The 17,487-nt window shown below is 54.8% G+C and overlaps 1 protein-coding gene across 1 annotated transcript in view; it reads right to left on the reverse strand.

Annotated features, from left to right (window-relative positions):
• PITPNM3 (PITPNM family member 3) overlaps window positions 1–17,487 on the reverse strand; it is an 88,360-nt gene that overhangs the window by 8,623 nt on the left and 62,250 nt on the right. Inside the window, exons 7-13 of the mRNA XM_074190501.1 lie at window positions 11,022–11,211; window positions 6,651–6,773; window positions 5,133–5,314; window positions 4,625–4,797; window positions 4,066–4,236; window positions 3,720–3,914; window positions 2,951–3,099 (exon numbers count right to left, since the gene is read on the reverse strand). Coding sequence (XP_074046602.1) covers window positions 2,951–3,099; window positions 3,720–3,914; window positions 4,066–4,236; window positions 4,625–4,797; window positions 5,133–5,314; window positions 6,651–6,773; window positions 11,022–11,211 — 1,183 coding nt within the window. The remainder of the gene's footprint in view (window positions 1–2,950; window positions 3,100–3,719; window positions 3,915–4,065; window positions 4,237–4,624; window positions 4,798–5,132; window positions 5,315–6,650; window positions 6,774–11,021; window positions 11,212–17,487) is intronic.

Below are 17,487 nucleotides of genomic sequence, written 5' to 3' on the forward strand. Positions count from 1 at the left end.
CAGAGACTGAATGAACCAATCCAACTCCAAGCATCTGGTAATCACCTACCGTATACCTATTGAGTCCCTTTCCAGGCTCCCTTATCTTCCCCCAGGTGAGCATTGGAGGGTTGGGAGAGAAGGGAGACAAGTTCTCTCTTTGTACACCAAGGTCTCCATTTACTTTGCCAAGACACCAGGGCTTAAATATCTTCCACAATCCCTGATCCACTCCCACTCTCGTGGCACTTAGTAAAACAACGTTCTGGTGCTTAGGGCACCAGGTGATGAGGATTCACAGCACTCCCCCACACAACAGTCCCTAACATATCCCCAGCACGGGAGGAGAGAAAAGGGGGCAATCCCTGCTGGTGTAGGCCGGAGAGAGGCCACAGGGGCAGAAACCAGAGCTACAAGGAGGCAGGGAGGGCAACACAAGAGTTGGGGGACCTGCATCAGGTCACACAGGAGTAAGAAGCAGAATCAGGATTTGAACCCAGGGCTCTTCCTTGTACCTCGCTTCCCTCACAGGCCCCCTGAGATCAGGATCTTCCTAGCCCAGGTCTGACTGTTCTCCCTGCTCAGTCGCCTGTCATGGCTCCCTAATGCCTCCAGGGTCCAATACCCCACCTAGCCACAGAACCTGACACCCCCCCCCCCGGTGATCCAGACACTGCCCCCTCCCCCATCTTGCTCTCAGTGACCCAGAGACACTGCCCCCCCTCCCCAGCCTCCCCCTCAGTGACCCAGAGACATTGGTCCCCCAGCCCACCCACAATGACCCAGCCACATTGGCTCCCCTCCCCCCAATCCCTTGGTGACCCAACCACACTGACCTGCACCTTCTCACGACCTGTCCCCATACCTGGAATTCTCACCTGACTCGTGGCTACCTCAAAGACTCCAGCTAAAAGTCCAGTTTCTCCAAGAAGCCATTCCTAGCCCCAGCCCCCCACCTAGCCCATGGCCCCCCATCAGCTGGTGTTTCCCATCTGCATCCTGCTTGGACATTTCCCTCAGTGCCCCCTCCTACCAGACTGTGAGGGGGCACCTCCTCCCCTTTCACTCTGTCCTCTGAGCAGGCGGAGGTGCTGGCGGAGAGGATGGCCGGCACCAGAAGCTCATGGGGCAGGCTCCCGTGGGAGCCAGAATACGGACGGACCCCCACAAGAGCACAGAGGCAATTTCTGTGTTGATTCATCAGCTTCTCCAGCTCCACTGGACAGAGAGGGAGGGGAGGTATCTACCTGAGCTCCCGCAGGGGTGGAATATGACCCCAGGTCTTCCTGGTTCAAGTCCTATCCTCTCTCTGCTGGGCCCTCTGGACCCTGCCAAGCTGGCCTCCCTCTCCCTCCCTCTTCCCCAGCCTGCAGAACAGAAATAGGCCCCGGCTCCAAAGGCCTCTGGGGATCCCAAAGGTGCCCGGGGGCCCTTGGGGTCTCAGGAGCAAATCCTTGTCTCTCTGGGTGTCTCAATTTCCCCATCTGTCAACCCCCTCCCAGACTAGTGCCCAGGGTCTGGCAAGCTCTGAGAATGTGTCTGGCAAGTTGAACCTGCCCCCCAGAGAAAGGGGGAGAAGATTCTGGAGCAGTGGGGAGGGTCTCCAGGTCTTCCTGGGTCCTGCCCATTCTAAGGGGAGCTAGAAACTGACCACAGACATGGAAAGAGATGGTGGATGCAATGAGAAAGGCATCCCGGGTCGGAGGGACCTGAGCTGGGAGACAGGACTGCGGGGTACCCAGTGGGTCAGGGTCTCCTCTCACACAGGGGGCAGCATCTCTCACCCACATTACCCGGGGGTGGCGAGAGTCTCCCACAAAGTGTACAATGGACACACACACACACACACACACACACACAGTCCCAAGGGTGAGACTTAGGCCATGTTTCCATCCCCAGGAGGGACGCAGGCCTGTTCCTTCCTGGGCCTGGGCTGATGCCCCTTCTCAGTTAGTTTCACAGGGGGAGGCTGAGGCCAGACCAGGCCTCCCCTGTGGGAGGCCCTTTCTGAAGGCCCGTTCAACTCTCCCCAGGCAGCGGGTAGCGTGGACACCGCCATCCAGGTGGGGCCGCTGCAGACCAGATCCTGCTGCTCTCCAGACTCCAGACCCTCCCTGTGGTGGCTCAGGCCGAGCATGAGGTTGCCAGCCCCTGCCCTGGCTTTGACTTTGTGCCCTGGTCAACCCTCCCCCCCACCCTGCCCTGTGTGGTTCCCAGACCCTAGGAGGCCCCATCACAATGCTGTTGAAGTTTTCTAAATCAGGAGGGTCTGAGTTTGCGTGCGCCCTCAGACATTCCTGCCTCACTTTCCTCATCTGTAAAATGGGATAAGGATGATGCCTGCCTCCCAGGGGAAGGTGGTGAGGCTCATACCCAACGTGCTTTAAGCAGAGTGGCTGACCCCCAGGAGGGGCTGTAGGCACTTGAAGGCCCTCAGAATTATCAGTGACATAAGGAAGAAGCTGCTCTGACTTCCCTGTGGCAAGACCCTCCCTCCCTGTGCCTTCCTCAGTTTCCTCCCTGGTAAGGAGGAGGTCTGCAACTCTGACTACTCTTGGCTAGTCTACACTCCCTGAGGGAGCAGGGCCTCCTCCTAACAGAGGACCCCTCCTCAAACCAGAGTGCCTCTGTCCTGAAGCTGAGACTCCCTGCTCAGAGCTGAGGGCCCACAGGGAACTCTGGGGATGGGCCGGGCCCTCTATGTGGAAAGAGCCCCAGAGAAGGAAGCTGGGAAGCCCCAGTCTTGCCCAGGCAGCACCCAAACAGCTTAGACTAGAGCCCAAGATAAGCACTGGGGGCCCTGAGCTGGGGTGAGAGGCCCTTGCCCAGTCTTGCCAACCCTGAGTCTGTGCTCAGAGGGCTCCAAAGAGCCAACTACTGAGACAGAAGAGGACAGACAGGACAGATGGATGGACATGTGGCGTACCCCTCCTGATGCTCCAAAGAGTGGACTGGGACCCTCAGCCAGTACCTGTCTCAAGATGAAAGCTACCACATCTGTGGACTCCCAATAGCTGGCATGGAAGAGATGAGGAAGGGCCACGGTGGGGAAGGCGGTTAGCACATCGGGACAGTAGAGTTCATAGTCCAGTCTCTTGCTCCCCCACCACTTGGTGATAACTGCAGAAACAGCGGAGGGCACAGTGTAGACACTGACAGGGAACCCCATCAAAGCCTCCCTGCCCCCTGGGTGCCAGGCCAAGCACCCATCAAACTGAAGCCTATGGCCAGCTGGGATCAAAACCAGGAGCAGGGATGACGAAGTCTGAGTGTCATCTGAGGTTGGGGGGGAGGGGGGAGGCACAGCCTAGACCCTCGGAGCCCAAGCTCTAGCACATGCTAGGAATGGTCCGTGGCAGATGTGGGAAGGCCTTGCTGAACTGTCAAGAAGGAGGGGGAGCCTCAGAGTTCTAGGGCCCAGAAGAACTGAGGCCTGCACCAGGCAGAGACCAAGAGGTCAGCCGGCCCCACCGATCCTCCCTCTGCTCCATTCCCTTGGGGCTCACAGCCGAACCAGAAAGGAGCTCCCCTCAAGGCCAGCCTCCAGTCTGGGTTCTGCCTGCCGCCACTGGCCAGAACTGACTGCCTGGGCAATGGCTGCTGCCCTGCAGCCCAGAGTGGGCCCGAGGGCAGAATCTCAGCTCCCTCTTCTCCACCTTCAGCAGCCAGAGGGTGAATGCAGGACCAGAGAGGGGAGACTCCCTGAGGACCTCCCTGGGGTCAAGCCCCCCATTACTCACTGTGAGCCATGCTGGCTGAAGGCAGGCTCTCACTGGACCCCGAGCTCTCGCTGGTGGAGCTGCCCTCACTGAGCCTTCTTCCCATCCTCTGGCCTGGAGGAGGCAGGAGGGCCAGCCCCGGGGCATCTGGGGATGACGGGCTGGTGGCCGGGCCACCCTCCAGGAACAGGTTGCTATGGGCCTGCAGAGTGTCCTCTAGACAGGAAAGGAGAGCCCAATGAGGGTCTGACCTCCAGACCCACTGGGCCCTTGCTGCTCCCCGCTTCTCCATCCTGCCCAAGGACCAGAGGGGTCCATTAATCTCCACAAGTTCAGTTCAATACGTATTGATTAAGGAGGCTGGTACCTAGAAGCAGAGACTGCCCATCGCCCAGTGGGAACCTCTGGTAGCGTGGCACACTGACGGGGGGCAACAAGTGGAAATTCTTCTCCAGGAGGGGTTCCAGTCGGGAGGCTGAGGGGTCAGCGGCATGGAAGAAGCTGTAGACTTGGTTGCAGGCCGGCCGTACCTGGAAACCTGGGGGGAGGGGAGAAACTGAAGGCTAGAGGGTGCCCCTTTCTTTGCATACCCTTCTTCCTCTGCTCAGGAAGACCCAGCAGGGCCCTTTAAGGGAGGGAGGGAGGAAGAGAGGGATGGAGGCCGCTCTAGGTGCAGGATCTTAAGCCCATGTTGAATGAGAGGGAGAGCATGATGCTTGCCTTCAAGTTCGTCTGATTCTAAGATAGTTGAGGGCTTAGCTTGGTTCTGCTTGGCCCCAAGAACCCTGGAAAGCTGTTGGGAGGCCTATTTAGGAAAAGTTTTCAGACAATGAGAGCTGTCCCCAAGTAGGAGTGGCCCCAGAAGGCAGTGAGTTCCTCCTTCCTAACAAGAAAGCAAGGGCACAGTGGGCACAAGCCCTACTCACCATCCAGCCCAGGCAAGACCGTTCTCCTCATGGCCAGCACCAAGCCCAATGGGGAGCCAAAGAGGAAAAAGTCCGATACGTCAAAATCAAATCGGCTCAGGTTGGCTTCAGAGGGTTGGGGGGCCCCAGCTGTGGAGGGCTCGGCACCATCCTTCAGAACACCGGAATGAATGCTGAGCCAAAGGAAAGAAGCTCGGGGTCAGGGAGGACCTTCCGTAAGAAGGCTCTTTTGTAGGAGTTGAGACAGCTGCCTCAAACCTACTGGATCTACTACTGAGTAGTATCAATGAGAGCTGGCAAATGCCAAAATTCAGGAGGTGTCACAGAACAGAGTCGGCTCCCCCTGGTGAGGGCTCATCCTCACTGGAGGACTCTGGGCCTCAGCTGGATGCCCATTGACCTGTCACGCTGGGAAAGTAGGGGCTGGCCCAGCACTTCCGAGGGCCCTCCTGACCCTGTGTGACCCCTGGGGCTTCCCGGGGAGGAAGGGACAGAGCAGAGGCCTCACCTGGACAGGAAGGTGTGATGCTGGCTTATGGCATCGCAGTCATAGGATGAGTCACTCTGTTTCCGGGGCAGAGACAGCTTGGGCTCTTCGTCCTCCAAGGTGGCCAAGATGTCAATGTTGCTTTTACTGAGGCGGGTGGCATCACCGAGGCTGCAGTCCTCCTCGGACAAGAGTGGGTTGTCCTTTAAACAGAGCAGTAGAAAATAGAGCTGCCCCCATTTCCCCCAGAAGAGGGTGTGGCTGCTCCCCCACAACCCTGAGTGTCTTCAACCTTCTCTCCTTTCTCTCCTTTCCCTCCTCAGGTGGAGGGCTGTCTAGTTTGTGGGCACCAACTGGCCCCTTAGTGTCCAGAGAGTGGAAGGAGAGGCAGAAAAGGGAGGGCACAGCCAGGAGGCAGCTGAAGGGGCAAGGGGCAAGGCCCAAAGACTTTCTGAAAAGCTCTGTTGGGGGGGGGGGTCGGGAAAGGAAACCGGCGTGGTGCAAGGTCCCATTGGTCACCAGTGGGGAAAGAACCCAGCTTAGAGCCAGGAAGACCCATGTTCAAGTCTAGCCACTGAGGCATGATGGCTGGGGGGCTGCCCATGAATCCTTCTGGACCCAGAGATTCAGAGCAGGTGCTGACCTGAGAGGCAGGGAGAGAGAGGGATGTGAGAGAGAGAGAGAGAGAGAGAGAGAGAGAGAGAGAGAGAGAGAGAGAGAGAGAGAGAGACAGACAGACAGACAGACAGACAGACAGACAGACAGACAGACACAGAGAGACAGAGGCAGAGAGAGAGACAGAGAGAGGGAGGGAGAGCAGGGCTAAGACAGGACATGAGAGGTCAGCTCTATTCAGCACCCTGGGCCACAAAGGACAGAGAAGGTGGTGCTGACCCGGAGAGAAACAGGGCATCTGTTGCTTGGCCCTTGCTGGCCTCAGTGGGTCGGGGTATATCAGTGTCCGGAGTATTAGCCCGGGCAGGGTCTCCCACAACACCCACAGGGAGGGCGCCCCTCTCTGGGCTTGGTGTCAGGAGGGGGGCATTAAGTGGGGGCTCTCCCTCCTACATCGCGGCCCCTGGGGGTGGAGCCCATTTCGGGGGGCGCTGGTTCCGGGGGCCGGGGAGCAGGCTTCTGGAGGAGCCGTGTCCAGAATGGGGGGGACCCTGCGGGCTCGACCCTCGGACATGTGACTGTCCAGAGGCCGTGAGGCGGGAAGGAGCAGGACAGGACCGCGGGGGCCGAGGCCGCGGGTCACAAGGGGGCGCGAACACAAAGGGGGAGGGTCAAGAGGGCACCCCCAGGAGCTGAGCCGGGATCCCTCCCTCCGCTGCCCCCACAGAAGGGGGGTCGCCCCGTGGCGGGGGAGGGGGGTGGGATCCGGAGGCCGGAGCTGTCCCGGGGGAGTCCTCTAGGGCTCCGGAGGACTGGGGGACCCTGGGGCCACCTGCTTCCAGGCCCGTCCATCCCAGGCCGAGGCATCCCAAGTTCCTCCCAGGAGCCGCGAGTCGGGGTCACCCCCCGCCCACGGGGACCTGCCTGGGTGCTGCTGACGCTCCCTTTCCTGCTGCCGCCGCTCAGACTGTCTCCTGCAGGGCTGGCACTGTAGCAGATGGCATCGAAGCCCAGGATGCCCCCCACACAGTCACCGATGAGACACACCTGGAAGCACAGCACGACCCAGAGGCATCAACCAGGAGGGCCCAGCCCAGGGTGGCATAGGCCGGGAGGTGAGAAGCCGGACCCAGAGACTCCTGGCCTTCCCTTGGCCTCCACAGGTTCACACTTGCTTCCTGGATAGCCAGGCCGAGGGCTGAAGAAGGCTGGACCCGTTCCTGCCCCCCACCCCTGGGGTACATGTGGGAGAAGGATCTTTAGACCACAACCTATGACCACCACTGAGCACATCCTGGCATGGGAGGATACGCAAGCTTGCCGCTTCTCAGACATGAGACCACCTCTGCCAGCTCCTGCCACCAGACCTTTGCCCCAGTTTCCCCCGCCAGCAATGGACTCCCTCCTCTTCTCCACCTCCTGGCTTTCCCTGGCTTCCTCGGAGGCTCAGCTCAGTCCCACTTCTCAAGGAGCCTTTGTGGGTTCCCGTCGTCCTCACTCCCACCAGGGTCTCCCCTCAGAGAGAACACCAGCTCACTGTCGCTCACATGCATCTTGCTACCTGGTGAACGCCAAAGGGCAGGGACTGGGTTTTGCTTCCATTTGTCCACTGTGACTTATTTGATGTGCCGGCCCCACCGTGCCATCAGTCAGTTGACTGACTGACCAACTACCCTGCTGCCTACTCCCCTGGAGGCCAGCCTGGCCAGGGAGCCCACGTCACAGAGGGTGGAGGGTAGATCTGCCCTTTAATAAGGAGTGACTGGAGGTGACCATTTCTTCATTTCCCATCTGCTTGGGCTCTTCTGTCATGCCCCCCAGCTTCCTTTTTGGTGATGGCTGCCCCCAGACCATAAGCTCCTCAAGACAGAGCCAGCTTGGGCCTTTCTCTGACCACAGTGACTAGCTGATGGATGGGAGAGAGACCCCAGGTCCCCCCCCCCAACAAACCCACCTGGGCTTTTCCTTCTATGTCACAGTCTGTTGGTGCTCCCCTCCCCCAGCAAGGGTCTTCCCCTCCCATTCTTTTCCAGTTCATTGAGTGATGTAGAAAATGGAGAGGGGTCAGGGAGATGAACTTTCTGTACCCAAAAAAAGCCAGCTCTGAAGGTACCCACTCTCACCCAGGCTAGAGGCAGGGAGGGAGGTCCAGGCCCCTTCCCTTCTCCTGTCCCAGAGGTCAGTCCTCAAAATTCACACACACACACACACACACACACACACACACACACACGAACTTGTGGAGACACTCCCATTCACACACACTGTTCACACATTTTGCCACATAGATGCACACACCCACATCACCAGCCATACCACCCTCACAGCCATCCTCACACCCACATATTAAATACCCACAGAGTCAGGGAGGCTTTCTGGTTGAACTCCACTCCCAGAACTCTCCAGTCTCCAAGGAATGAGAATGGCAAGTGCCCAGAGGGTGGGCTGCATGGTGGGCTGGAGAAGAGAGTTCAAGAATATTCTCTGCATAAGAGGAAGCACCTTCAGAGAGATGAACTACTAGAAAAGAGGTCAGAGGCCATGGAGGGTGAGTGAGGGCAGACAGCCCCGGAGTACATCAGTGCCCCCAAACATGAGGAGAACCAGAGGATGATTTTCAGACATGGGGAGGGTCTTCTCTCAAGGGCTTATGGTAGGGCATCACCCAAGGGAGTGGGGTTGAGGACTGCACCCTTGTAGAGAAAGTCATACGTGGAGGTGTCCTCTCATCTACCCATACTGTACCTGTCCAAGAGAGCAACCTCACAGGCTCACATCAGCATCCCCATTACTGCTGAGAGGCCAGTGTGTGTGTGTGTGTGTGTGGAGGGGGGTGTGGATGGCCACAGCCTCTGGGGATGGGCACTGTTTTCTGGGGCAACAGAACCTACTCATCTTTTGACTCCCAACAAACCTTTTCTCAGAATGCACTTGCTCTGTGTCTTTCTGTCTGTCTGTCTGTCTGTCTCTCTCTGTGTCTGTCTGTCTGTATCTGTCTGTCTGTCTGTCTGTCTGTCTGTCTCTCTCTCTCTCTCTCTCTCTCTCTCCCTCCTACTACTAATGGTGTCTCCAAACTGTGCAGTTGCATTAGTTCTTGAGTTCCAACACTCCTCCTTCCACATCCCTCACTCCCATTCACTCAGACTTCAGGGCTCCCTCCTTCCCTGGGTCCACCGATTCAGCTCTCAGACTCTCCCAGTCTCTGGCATACCCTTTCTACATCACTCACCCAACTGCATCATAAACACCCAGGGCTGGTTCCTCACCCAGGTGGCCCAGGGGCAGTATCTCCCTTCATTCTGGGATTCTCAACTATGACCCCGTTTTCAGTCCCTTGGTCAATTTAAACCTTGTTCTTCAGGGTCCAGATCTCCCTGCAAGCTTCCTCTGAGCCTCCCACCCCCACCCCCACCCAATGCTCACTTTCCATCTAGCCTCTCATTCCAGTCTAATTGGACTGGGATTCTATCCTGCCTCAAACTTCAGTCTGTATGTCTGGGTCCTTCTTCATTATCCATCAGCCTCACCCTGTACCCCAAGGGGCTGAGCACAGGGTGACAGTATTCATTAAGTATACTGTTATATGGGACATCTAGGTGACCCTCAGGGTTCAAATCTGGCTTCTGTGACCCTGAACAAGTCACTTCATCCTGTTGGCCTCAGTTTCCTCATCTGTCAAGCGAGGATCCTGGAGAAGTATCTCTACCAGGAAAACCCCAAATGGAATCTCAAAGAGTCAGATATAATGAATAATTCTCCTCAGGCACAGGCATATTGAGGGTCAGCTATTCATTAGAGCCATGAAGGTTCCAAATCTCTGTGACATGATGGCTGGATGGAGAGAGGTGCCTGAGAGCTCAGGAGATAGGCTGGCCGGGAAAGGGGAAATTGGAGCTAGGGAGGTAATAGAGGGGAGGTCTGTCTGATGGGTAGCATGACTTGGGCAAAAGCATAGGAGGAGGCGGGAAATGCTAGGAGGGTTGAGCAAGATGCTGAAGGATCTATCTCCATGGGATTTCTCCTGGAGTTATAGGGACAGGGAGAGGAAAGAAGCAGGGACATAGAATAAGGGTAGACACAAGGCCAAAGGGAGGGTGGGGACAGGGAGGGAAGGCTAGGGCAGAAGTCTGGGCCTGTGGGGATGATGTCTTGACCATGGCTGGGACAGGTAAGGTAGGAAGGAGACAGACGAGAGAGAGTCTTGAGTTTGAGCAGCTTTCCAGCTAGGTCCACCTGGTCTCCAAACCCCAGAAATACAGGTGGTGGGAGCCAGCTGAGGTCCAGAGAGAAGTAATCTACCCCTGCCCCACAGGGCCTCAGCCAGCCAGTTACAGAACTTTCTATCAGGGCAGGAGAGGAAGGAGGTGAGGTTATCAGCTCGGTGAGGGCAGGCTATGGCCCCCAGTCAGCTGACTCTCCCATGATCGATGGGGGTTGTCCAGGTTTGTCAAGGAGATCGAGTCCCCAGGGAACAGTGCTTGCCTCCCAGGAAGAGACTCCTGTGCTGTGCTTGCTGCCCCAGGCTGACCCTGCCATGGCTAAGTAGGAACCACAGGCTGCTGGCATTCCCCCTAAGAGGCTAGCTCAGAGAGGCTGACAAGCCTAGCCCAGCTGCTGAGGACACAGCCCAGGGTGGGGCCATGGAGGGTCAGGGCATCGGCCCCAGGTGAGCTGGATTTTGTCCCAACCTCCTCCAGTTTGGATCCTCAACAAGAACATCTAAGGAGGCTGGCAAGACCTCTAGCTTTCTCTGTCTCCAAAGTTTTCACTCTCTGTTTACCCTCCCTTCTCTTACTGTAAACTCCTCTCCCAACCACAGAAGACCCTAGCTGACCTTCCTTGGTGTCCAGTGACCAGTGAAGCTGACCCTGTCCTGTGGCTGGCACCCAGGGTGCTAGTCTTATATGCCCACTGAAGCTGACCCCATTCTGTGGCTGGCATGTGCCCACTGAAGCTGATCCCATCCTAAGGTTGGCACCCAGAGTGTAATCTTATGTGTCCCCCGAAGCTGACCCCATTCTGTGGCTGGCATGTGCCCACTGAAGCTGACCTCATCCTGAGGTTGAACCTAGGATGGTAAAGAGTTTTAAGTGTTTGCTGAAACTGACCCCTATCCTGTGGATGACAACCATGGTAGTAGTTTTATGTGCCCACTGATACTGACCCTGTCTTGTGGCTTATGTGCCCATTGAAGCTGGTCCTGTCCTGTGGCTAGTGCCCATGGTAGTAGAATTTTATGTGCCCACTGAAGCTGATCCCATCCTATGGCTGGCACACATGGTGGGACAGCCCTACCTGCCCACTGAAGCCGATCCCATCCGGAGACTTGAGGAACTCGCTGTAGACTTGGTTGGCACGGGTAATCACCATGGCGACTGCGTCCTGATACTGGGGGGAGGAGATGGCCAGCAGAGGCAAGGCAGCCAGTGGGATGTGGTCCTCACTGCTGCTCAGCCAATTCTCATCGTAGCTGTAGGGGTTCAGGCTGAAGAAAAAACACCGTGGCAGGCAGTCAACAGCCCAGGCTCAGCAGGGCCAGGAGAATGGGGCTGGGAAGAGCTGGGCTCTTGGACCCTGAGAAGTTTTGAGGGGTGAACAAAGAGGAGTAAGCCTATTCTGAGCCCCATGCTCAGCTCTGGCAGGAGAGAGGAGGTGCTTGGCCCCCGCTTATGGAGGCCAACATGTGACTTAGATGGTGAGCCCTGGGACAGGTGAAGGAGGGGTAAGGAAAGAGGCAGCAGCAATAGCAGCCCAAAAAAGAGCCAGGCAGGAGGAAGGGAGGACAGCCCAAGCAGTGGGGTTGAGGGGCTGAGCAGAAGCCTGGAAATGGAGAGGACCTGGCCTGGCCTGCCTGGTAGGACAGAAAGAGGGGAGTGGGGGGGGCATGTGGTGAACCTGGGGAGTCAGAAGGCCCAGACATTTAGCTATGACAGGCTTTGGCTGTAGTCCATCCATTAGGGCTCCAGGCTGGAACTGGCTCGAACCCTGAGCTGGGTTGGGTGCAGATCAAGGAATTCTGGGAGGAGAATTGGTCTTGCCTGGTCCAAGAGCTAGGGGCCCCAGTCCCCAGAAGAGGAATCAAGGGATATTGAAAGAAAGACACATTTACAAACTTGAGCAAATGTTCGCCTGCACATACACACACGTGAGATATGAGCGGCACATGTAAGTACATGTATGTACACAGAGACACATGGTCACAGCTACAGCCCAGAGGTACCCACTCCTCCTGCCCTGTTTGGCTGGTTTGGCTGTGAAGGGTGTGTTTCCACCCGGACCCAGAACCCAGGCCCTTCTCCTTGCCATCTGGGTGACCCTCTGTGGGTCTGCGGACCAGGCCTCCCACTGCTACTGGCCCTCGCCAGGTGCACCCACAGAGTCGCTTCTGGGAGGTCACACAAAACCACACAGGGAGTTGCAGCAGTGGCAGCAGACACACACACACACACACACACACACACACACACACACACAGACACGGTCTTTGAAGCAAAGGCTCACATGCTTCCATGCCTACACAGACTCACATGTACCTACACCATGAACACACAATGTACATGGAAACCCACAGAAACTCAGGTACACTGCATGTCCCCAGACCCCCATGGTTCCACCAAGTCACAGAGCCCTCAGCTCCCTGAGCCAAGTGGGGCCAGGCCAGGAACAGAAACACCAAGTCCACAATCAACTCTGAAATTCCTACTCTAGGCAGAGCCAGGGGCCTGGGGCTGGAGAGATAAACTCAATGAATGAAAATGCTGTGATCCCCTCTTGGCCCCTGTGGGAAGTCTGGGGGCTTGGAGCCCAGAAGGTGATTCCCTCTGTCAGGGTGAGTTCATATTGCACCCCTTCCCCAGGGCCCTGAGACCACCAGGTTTCTTCCAGGCACCTTCCTTGGATTTTGTTCCAGAGAACCACTGTTTTCACCCCACTCATGATCTGACCCCTTGGTCTGTCCACCCCATCTCCCCTGCATCCTTCCTACTCAAGTCTGACCACCCACCTGGGCCAGCACTGGACATTGCACTGCTCCATTCAGCCTAACACTATCCAGCTTCCAGTGACCACATCCACCCCAGGCTAACTTATACTGGGCTTCTCTCCCTTCAACTTTTATTCTCTAGTCACACCATTCCCCATCTTGTTCTTGGGACACTAGTTTAGGGAAGCCAGTGGTCAGTCTTTGCCTTTTTCCTCAGTACATTTCATCTTGGTGAACATGCCTAATGGGTTAACCCCTCACTGGCTGCCTGCAACGGGGTCTCTAGCCCTCTCATATGGGGGTCACCACAAATTTGACAAGCCTCTGACTTTATTCAAGTCACAGATAAAGAAGTGAAGCTGTCCAGAGTCAAGCACAGATGCCAGGAGACGTGTAGTACTGGTACTGTTTGTCCTTCTGGAAGAGGACCGATGACATCATGGGGTGACATCTTGACTTGGGCGTGAATTGGATTGAAGTGAGGCAGAGCTGTGGCAAATCATTGGTCTCCCTCTCTCCTTCAGAGTCATACAAGTCCAACAGTCAGATGAGAGTCAAGATGACTGGCAATGGCCCAGGATGCAGTGGGGATTTAGCCTTTCTAAATTAAGGTCTTTCCCAGGTCTCAGTTTGTCAGAGGTCATGCCCATTCCATAACCAAGGCTTGGTAGGAATTGCGACAAAAGATGGTCCAATGGACCATCACAAATGTTTCAGACCAGAGGAGATAACAATTATTTATGCCATATATATATATATATATATATATATATATATATATATATATATGTATGTATGTATTACCATTCTAAGCCATTAAAATGAAAAACAGTGAGCCACAGACCTTGGGAATGGTGGGTGGCTATTACTGATCATCAATGCAAGTCAAAGTGATTTGGATTTAAAGGTGAAGTCCAGCAGCTCCATTTGAAACTCTGTGGACTTTTGGAAAAGTCTGACTTTCCAGAGCTAGATTTCAAGGAACCAGGAATGCAAACCAACTATCCCAGCTTCTTGAAAAGAACAATAAAAATAAGTCAGTGCAAATTAAAATATAAAAAATCTAGCTCCTAAACCCCCCAAACTTACAAGCAAACAAATCTTATAAGCAAGCAAAAAATCATATTCCTATGGATGGAGCACCCACAGGTAAGGGTCTGCACCCCCTGTCCTCAGCTCCATCACCTCAGGCCTCCTCCCCTTCTGAAGGACCCTAGTCAGCACAGGCAGAAGAAAATTATTCAGATAAAAATGAAGCCTGCAGAATAAAATATAATTACAAATGACCTACACAACCAAGGGCAGCTGGACAGCATAGTGGATAGAGCACTGGACCTGGAGTGGGAAGACCCAATTTCAAATGTAGCCTCAGATAGTTTACTAGCTATTTGACCTTGGGCAAGTCACTTAATTCTGTTTGCCTCAGTTTCCTCATCTGTAAAGTAAGCTGGAGAAGGAAATGTCAAATCATTACAGTATCTCTATCAAGAAAACCCCAAATAGATTGGAGTCAGACGCAGCTGAAAGCAACTGAGTAAATGTTACCTTGTTTATGGAATACAAGAATATCTGAATATGGTGAAATTAAGCCAGCCCAGTGTCCTGGAAGAGGCCCAAAGTGAGGGTACCTGGTGCCCCCATCGCCACTCCAGAGTGCTCCCCACTGAGAACAAAGCAAGAGCCCCCGGTGCCAGAGAGGCCATTTGGAAAAGATGGAAGAGGAAGGTGGGGGCCAAAGACTCTGGTTCAACTCTACCCCACCAACTCACTCCACAATGTCCCTGAGCTCTGCAACACTAGAAGGACAGAAAAAATGTCCCCATCAGAGACTTCTGCTCCATGAACCCTCAGTGGTTCCCCAAGGCCAGGGTGCCCAGTCTCCCTCCCTTCCTCCTGCCCCTAGGACTGGACTCCCAGAGAAGAATTCCCTCAAAAAATGGGATGGGGAACTGCTGGGGGCTGAGTGAGAAGAGAAGCCAAGTTTAGGAAAAGCAAGGTCAGAGAGCCCTCAGACTAAAGAGACTTGTGCAAGACCCCAGCCCAGAGAAGGACAGTGCCCAGGAGATGATCTAGAGTATCTGAGGGAGTCCCAGGGATGTCCTGGGACATCAGGGTGGGGTCCCGGGAAATGATGTAATCTGACTTGGGTTCTAAAGGATGGTACAAAATTAGGCAAAGGGGGGAAAGAGGCCGTGGCAGGGATTGGGAACTGAGCCAAGGAAGAGTCAGGACAGCTCCCCGTGGGCTCTGGGAAGAGAGCTGGCCAGCCCATGGCCTGTGGAAGAGACCAGGTACTAGAAGACAAGGGAGAGTCAGAGACCGGGCTCAGATCACAGAGGGCTCTGGATGTCAGAAGGTTGAGACTGAAGAGAGGAGCAGGTAAGACTGAGCGGGGCTGATCCTCTCTCTGGGAATTATTCACAGCAGAAATGGCATCTCCTGGGCATGACATGTATCTCTTGGGCCTCTCATTCTCAAAACTTGGGGAATTGGAAACTGGGGTGAGAGGAGGTCCCTGAACCTAGAGAGGCTACTGACCTTGGGCAGACCCAAGGAAGCAGGATTTCTTGGATCCTTGAGAATTTGGTCTAGGGCTAACAAACTTCCCTGGGGAACCCCAACTCCCAGAATTGCTTGTTTCAAGGTTAGAAGGGAACCACACCTCATGCTCAATGAGTGACCGGGAACCCCTCCCAGTTGGCAGCTCAGGCTGCTTTTGGTCGTCAGAAAGTTGCCCCCAAATCTGCCTCCTCCTCTCCCCCTGGGGCCAGTCAAAGCTCAGCTCATCTCTGTTCCAAGATGGGTTTGTTTGGTTTTTTTTTTTTTTGGTTTTTGCAAGGCAGTAGAGTTAAGTGACTTGCCCAAGACCACACGGCTAGATAATTATAATGTGTTTGAGACCGCATTTGAACTCAAATCCTCCTGACTCCAGGGCCAGTGCTCTATCTACTGAGCCACCTAGCTGCCCCAGCTTTTTAAATACTTAGAGAAAATGGCTACAATGCCTGCCTGTCCCTCCTCTTTTCCTACATTACAGGTATTCTACCTGAAAGGGTCACCCCCCCCCAAAGGAGGTGTGTGTGTGTGTGTGTGTGTGTGTGTGTGTGTGTGTGTGTGTGTGTGTGTGTGAGAGAGAGAGAGAGAGAGAGAGAGAGAGAGAGAGAGAGAGAGAAACAGAGACGGAGACAGACATAGACAGAGACAGAGGGAGGCAGAGACAGAGACAGTGACAGAGAGAAGCAGAGAGAGAAACAGAAAGCCCACATTTGCTAAATCTTTCTCAAAGGAGTTGGATCTCAAAACTTGACTAAAAGAGCAGAACCCACTTTCCCTCTCCTGGGTTGGTGGCAGCAGCACCTCAGCTAAGGCCTCCAACTCAAGCCAGAAGCTCCTTAACCATGTTCATAACCAGGAGAGATAGGAATAAAGTCCCAGCAGAGGCGCAGTCACCAGTGACCATTGGAGACCACCGATCAGTAGAAAAGCTTATCCTTAGCCGGCAAGAGTTAGTGGCCTTCCCGAGAAGGCCATGCTGTCTCCCCAATGGAAGATAAGCTCCTTGAATGCAGGGCTTGGTCACCTTTCTCCTTGGTTCTCCAGCGCTGTCAGGTGAAGAAGGGTATTGGCCCTTAGCCTGAACTCCAGAGGTCCAAGCCAGGAGCAATGGTACAGTGACTAGGACACAGATTTTTAATTATTTAAATAAAGCCAACCCAGCTTGCTGCCCAGTCTTGGTCATGTCCAATGAGCAATGTCAGTACAGCTCTGTAAAGGGGAATCTGGACTTAGGAAAGATCAATGGTGTCAAAAACTTGGCGATCAATTCTCAAACTTGACTTTGATTCTGCCCCCTACGTTCACCTGGCCAGATCTTTGTGAACTCTGTCTTTGCCATCTGGTGGGCTGGCTCTCTTAGTGTTGGGTCATCTGCCTATTGGAAGCGCAGGGTTAGATCGCTGGGGCACTCTCCTGGAGACCCACTCCCAAGATGACCCAAGACTTCTCTTGGCATCCAGACAGTCACCTGTGTCAGATCCCTGTTGACCATCACATCAAGCCTGCATCTGATGAGCATGAACTCAGGAAGACCGCTCAGATCCTACCCTTGGAGACTGAGCCTAGACTGGCTGGGCAGTGGTTGGACCCTGTGCTGCTCCAGCCCTCCCTGGTGAGGATGGGGGTGGGGAGGCTCGGATCCCAGACAGGAAGGCCAGAAGTGAGTCCGATGTATGAAACCTCCCCGCTCCCCCCTCCCTCCATCTGTCAGAGCTGGCTTTTGGTCTCTGTTTTGTCCCCCAGAGTCCACTCAAGAAGAAACCACTTCAATTACTGCCCAAGCTTTGGATTCACAACAGAAGGACTCTTGCCCTTGGTAACTTCTTTCAAGGTTTAATGTACAGTTAATCAATTGTTAATTGGTTAATTAGTTAACTATTAGTTAAATATGTATGGTGTTCAGTGAGGTTAAGCATCCATATCCATCCCTGGGGTTCCAAGTCTGAGGCCACAGTTGCCTATCTGCCTGGTTTTCTGGGCCCCTGGCCACCCACTCTAAGGCTCTTGGGGAGACTGGCAGGATGAGTCTTAATGAAGATTTCTCAGGGTCCCAGTGTCTGGGCAGGCAGAGTCCTGCCTTCTGGAGAGCCAACATGAGATGGGGGGGGGGGTCTTCCCCAAGCCTGGGGATGTGGAGGGGAAAATGGGAATTGCTATACAGAGCTTAGAGCTGGCTTGAGGTCTAGAACCCTTCATTCATTGGGTCTTTGATTCCAAGAATAG

The sequence above is a fragment of the Macrotis lagotis genome, chromosome 6, assembly GCF_037893015.1.
Source record: "Macrotis lagotis isolate mMagLag1 chromosome 6, bilby.v1.9.chrom.fasta, whole genome shotgun sequence".
NCBI classification, from domain to species: Eukaryota; Metazoa; Chordata; class Mammalia; order Peramelemorphia; family Peramelidae; genus Macrotis; species Macrotis lagotis.